The sequence below is a fragment of the Mytilus californianus genome, unplaced genomic scaffold (genome assembly GCF_021869535.1).
Source record: "Mytilus californianus isolate M0D057914Y unplaced genomic scaffold, xbMytCali1.0.p SCAF_4, whole genome shotgun sequence".
In the NCBI taxonomy this organism is placed as follows: domain Eukaryota; kingdom Metazoa; phylum Mollusca; class Bivalvia; order Mytilida; family Mytilidae; genus Mytilus; species Mytilus californianus.
In genome coordinates this window covers 40,570,281-40,576,257 of record NW_026262690.1, presented here as the reverse complement: position 1 = coordinate 40,576,257, position 5,977 = coordinate 40,570,281, and the positions used below count along the sequence as shown (strand labels likewise).

General features: G+C 32.7%; 1 protein-coding gene across 1 annotated transcript; it reads left to right on the top strand.

The window, feature by feature from the left end:
* Window positions 1–1,116: 1,116 nt before the first annotated feature.
* On the top strand, window positions 1,117–3,486 carry LOC127738046 (uncharacterized). The gene has a single exon (XM_052249127.1). The coding sequence runs from the start codon at window positions 1,156–1,158 to the stop codon at window positions 2,962–2,964; it is 1,809 nt and encodes a 602-aa protein (XP_052105087.1). The 5' UTR covers window positions 1,117–1,155; the 3' UTR covers window positions 2,965–3,486.
* The last annotated feature ends 2,491 nt before the right edge of the window (window positions 3,487–5,977 follow it).

Genomic DNA, 5,977 nt, shown 5'->3' with positions numbered 1-5,977 from the left:
CTTGTTCTTGGAAATAAAGAACACCATACATACAGTTAAGTCTGCCTTATATCTTGATTTAAATATAGAAATTGACAATGAATCCTGGTGTCTATGATGAGTTTATTGATAAAGACAAAGGTATAGTTTCAGCTTTCCGGTTGTGAACTTTCCATCTCTATGTAGCAACATTGAAGCAGCGCCTGTATATGGAGTAAATATCTCTCAGTTGATACGAAATTATAGAACTTGGGTTGTCTATTATAATTTCCTTAATACCGAGTTACTGCTTATTAAACACCTACTGAACCAAGGGTTCCTGTGGTAAATATGAAGTCATCCCTACGAAACTTTTACGGATGCCATCATGATTTGGTTGAATGTTATGGAATATTTGTGCAATAGATGACCAAGGATATGTTCCAAATGTCGTAGCCACAATTCTGTCCTCTTTTCCACAATTGTGACTTTACTTAATAAGACTTATCATCGAACTTGTACTTACCATGATTTACACGAGATGTGATATGGAGCAGTCTCTGCAGATCATATACCTGTAGAGTACCTGCGATCACCCCGTTCTTTTGCTAGAATTCAGTCATTATATGGTGTTGTTTAGACTGTTGTTTGTCTTTTGGTCGTTTTTCATTTATTGCCATGGTATTGTTGGTTTCTCCTCGACTTGTGAATTCCCTCAATATTTTTCATCTCTTATGTCATTACTAAAGATTCATGTTCATTTTAGTCGACTTGGAAATCCCGGTATTTCTTTGCACCGAATGTAATCAAGAACTTTAGCTAAAAGTGTTTTAAACGAGGACATTACGCGATGAAAGCAGCACTGAAATATGAATGGACTAATGAATTTTGAATTCTATATTTAAAGGTTTTTTTTAACATTTAAATAAATTTGAAAACCTTACTATAATTCTTTTCTTGCACCAACAACTATGAACAAACATCGATAATAACTTAACATTGGTGTTGTGTCTGACAATGCAGTAGCAAATTAAAAATCATGGTTATTTGCTTAAGGTTTTTATTTGTATTTTCAAGAGTATCTATGACTTTCTCCCTTTAATATAGGATGTTTACTGACACAATATCTCTTTTCAGGAATTAATTGTGAATGGAATATTAGATCCGAGGAATATCCTTTTTCTCGTTCCATTCATTATGTTATTTTTGGAGATGGTAAATGGACTTTACCGACCATGGTCATCCAATGACAAGAAAACGTTATGGTGTCCTAATGAATGTTTCAGGAAAAATAATGAAAACGATATGAATTTCTGTTGCTCTTGTAAAGGAAAATCAGAATGGGAGCTTCCATTGATATTTCCAAGCATTTCCTATAGTGGACTGGCATTAGAATTGGAGGATTTGCAAGGAAAAGATTCCTTTTTACTTGACGTTCCTAAAAGAAATAGTCCAGATGCAAAGGAGATTACTTCAGGTTTTTTTTGGGTTACATATGTAGACGGAATTCTTCGTAGATATCCTAAAAATGCATGCGACTTTCAGTTAGTGGCAATTGACTTTACCGGCAATTTATTTTCTGAAATAGGAAATTTATCATGTTTTTCTACATTAGATACACTAGTTTTGAAGCGAAATAGAATTTCGTTCGTATCCAATCAAACTTTCCGGGGATTACCAAATTTAAGAAAAGTTGACCTATCGTACAATCAGATACCTAAAACAGATAATAATTTGCTTGGTGCAAACGACGTCTACATATCTGAGCTGGTTATGGAAGGTAATAACCTTTCGACAGTAGATTTATCCAATATTGTGTTTCCAAATAAAACAATATGTTACAATAGTTATGCAGGCAATAATGAGCCTCTGGATTTCACGAACGAAATGGATATGAGAATACACGAAAACATCTCAAATTCTTGTGGCAGCCTTGACATATCAAATGTGCCATCTATTGCTCAACATCCCTTGTCGACACTCAAAATGCTTGGCTTAGAGGAAACAAGCGCATTACAATTAAGACGTTATGTACCGTGTGGTTTTTACAAATTGACTGGAACGTCATTTAAGTGCGATTGTACTGTTTTTGACCTGATGAAGTTAAACGGATTTGATTTCCATCGTTTTTTTGCCAATGTACATGGACAGGTCTTTTGTACTGAACCAAATATATTAGCAAATAAGTCTTTCAATGAAATCGTAAGAAACGAGACATTGCTAGATCTTGTCATTTGTGAATTTTCAGATTCTTGTCATAGGAGACAAAACTGTGATTGTCGTTGTATCTCGCAGCCAAATAGGCGTAGATTACTAATAGATTGTTCCAATCAGTCATGCATCGACTTTCCGGACGTTATACCAGAATCGAGTTTTGACGTTGAAATGAATATGAGTAAGAATAAGATATCTACTTTGAAAACAAAAGATTACTTTTCTCGTGTTAAAATTTTGGATCTTTCTGAAAATCCGTTAACAGTTATAGATGAAAATGTAGACAGACTAAATCATGCATCTCATATTTTCATACCAAATCACTCTCTAAAGACATTACCCAGATCTGTGCAGTTTTTACATCCTGATATTTTTAGATTTGGCAAGAGTGGGATTCCGTGTAATTGTGATAACATTTGGATTGGAGACTGGAGAATATATAAGTCCGCTTCTAAGGAATTCCCTTTACTTTGCAACAATTTCAACAATATTTCATTTGAAGATGGGAGATTGGAGATAGGAAATTGTGAACCATATACTAGTAACTCCAAGCATTTCCTATTTCTATTGCTAATTTTCCCATTTTCTATATCCTTATTAGGTATCGTCTACTATTTTAGGTTCGAGTTAATTATATTAAAGCGTAAATACGATCGAAGGCGCAACAAGAGATGGGAACACGATGTTTACATTTCGTTTGATGAAAACAACAAGTTAGTGCTTCAATTTGTTATAAAACGTCTATATCCGTTTCTCAAAAAAAAACAATGTATCAGCTTATATTCCTTGTAAAGATGACTGTCCAGGGAAAATTGTAGATGAGAATATCACCAAAAATATTCAAAAGTGTAAAACCTTCGTACTTATTACTTCAAATGGAATGTACGAGGATAAACCTGGCATAACAGAGGCTAAAAAAATTGAATATCACTTGGCATGGAAATATTTCTCAAAAGGTGTCATAGATAAGATTTTTGCTGTAAAATTTGACGAACCCAAAAGGAAGGATTTTCAATATAGAAAAACTGAAGCAATTTATAGAGCAGGCATGGGTTTTAATATGTGGAATCGAAAAGTGTGCGTATATCAAGCAATATTAGAATTACTGCAAGAGCGTTAAAAAAATATATTCAATTATTTCCTTGTGGCCATTTAATGAAAACTAGATCAACCCGGTTTTGGTTGGGTTCCTGTTGCTTAGTCTTTAGTTTTCTTTGTTATGTTTTGTACACTGTTGTTTGTCTTTTGATTGTTTTTAGATGTTTGCCATGGCATTGTCAGTTTGTTAACTCTTATGAGTTTAAATATCTCTTTGGTATCTTTTGCATCTGTTTTAGTAAGAGATTTTAATCGCTTATATTGTACAGATATTTTATTTGTTTTCACAACTGTTTGATTATTAGTATTTACTTGTTGACTGTTTAAAACATGTTGTAACACTTGTATTCTTGGCCTAGTAAATGTTAGGATATCTACTGACGTACATTAAACATTTATTGCATTTTGCAATGAAAATTGTAGGTTATATTTTACTTTAAAATTTGTTGTACAAATATTAGTTCTATAATAAAATAGCAGTTTTAATATGTGTATATTTTTCTACATTGTCACAAATATCCAAAATTCATCTAGATGGCAACATATGCCTACAATATGTCTAGTTTTAAATCATCCCGAATCAAGCAACTTTCCGTATTTACCCCAAACGAGATATATAGGAAATTCTTAACCAAATTGACCAAAATTCTATCAGAGGTAAAGTCACATATTGTTTTCACAGTTTCAAATCTTTTATTTTTGTTCAGATACAAAAATCTGTACTTGAATCAAGAAATTGAAATATACAACTCCTTGCTTGAATCTAATATCTTTTTGAATATTCTTTCCCAAAACCAATAAAAAACGCTGAATAACTGGTTGATTTATGGGTATTTCATAATATTTTAAAAAATCTTTGAAATATGTCATTTAGCTGACTAGATATTCAAATGCCAAAAGCATGTGTTCTATCAAGAATTCTATTTCTATCAAACAGCACTTTTTTTCTGGCCAGAAAATTCACCATGGATTGCTGCACCTAGTCAACTTTGTTTAAATACTTGATTGTACATGTATATAACATATATATAAAATTGAACACAGAAGTCCATGTAATAATATGTTCAATCTTGAATGTGACTATCTTTAAATTAAATGTATAAACTAATGAGACGTACATTATCAAGTCTTTCTTCTGTCAAATTCAAAAATATTGAAAGACGACTAGTACCTGAGATTACTATAGTCTCAGCTAGTACTCACTTGTTAAAAGTATGCCGACAAAACGGATATACTGATGATGACCGCTGGGCTTCACAAATAAAATGCCATTACATACACTCTTAAAACACCAGCTTAATTGCAGTAGAACAAACATATCTTGTACATTAAAGGTTACGGAAAGGATGATTTACGATCAAATATCGGTCGCTGTAGGTTTCCTACAGCAACGCCACTAACAATTCTGAAATAAACATGATATTGCGCAAAGCAATGTTCTGAATGTCAATAATGAAAATAAATCAAACATTTTTGTCATAGTTTAAACTGTGATAAAACGTATAAATTTCAATACAAAAATACAAAAAGAAAGTGCAATGATTAAACAACAGCATTTTAACCATTATTAACGAAATAGAGACAAAACTCCATGGGCGCAAGCTATATGCTGAGTGACTTCTTGTTCCGTGTTGAATATCTTATTGAAAATTACAGATGAACAGTGTATGTCGTTGTTTCTTTGCATGTGTGTCATGAAATGTCCTTTCTTTCCATATCTACACTATATTGCACTACCGTGAGAGCTTAGTGAATATGGAGAAGCTCGTTATTCTATACCCCCTGCCCATCAACGGGGAGATGGAAGTAAAGTATCGAGCAGGAAAGTGTATGTGTTTTATTATTGACGGACATCCCAAGTACTAAGTGCTTTATTTTATAAGCTGAACTAGTAGCCAAACGGATGGTACTGTAATTATGTATTGCAGATAACCATCTTAGAACTTTAAAAAAAAATAAGATATTCGGAGCTCTATTGGACTTTTACTTTTAATTGGACATCAAAACATTATATTGGTGCAATTTGAGACATTAAAGAATATACCGAAGACCTCAAAATAATAAGCTTTCAATCCCCAATAACGTGCACATCAGGTTAAATATTCGAGGGATGATGAGAGGGAGATATTCTGACAAAAAGAACTACCGATAAAGCTAGAAACCACAATCAGAAAAATTACGTCATTCGTTTTTTTATGACGTGGAAAACGGGGATTATAAAATAAAACAAAAAAGTGGCGAAGAAGATGGGATGGCAGCGAACAAGCCAGATGCTTTTTATTAAGTACTTCAGTATATAGAAACATTTCTTTGATTGTCTTGCAAAGACTCATTTCAAAATAATGACACAACTGAAGAATGAAAATGTGACACTTCAGAAATAGCACTTCCTCATAGAGAGTACCCAATTATTACCAGACAGATAAACTATGTTCAAGATAATAACAAAAAAACTGGTACATGATATATTGACTATTTCATCGGAGTATGATTAGAATGCAGACCATATGTCAAAGCTTTACTTACCAGGTAAGGTAGGCAAAGGTTTGACACAGGATCTGAATTTTAATCAGATTGATATATTAGTATACCATTTAATAAGCTTGACATATGTCTGGTGTTACCATTTAACATGTTGATATATTGTTAAAATCCGCCAATATCTATTGAGAAAACTACAAAATTGAAAACTTCCTCTTCAAACTTC

Bases quoted from the DNA above. Each gene is read 5' to 3' on its own strand.
- LOC127738046 (XM_052249127.1), top strand. From the start codon at position 1,156: ATGTTATTTTTGGAGATGGTAAATGGACTTTACCGACCATGGTCATCC.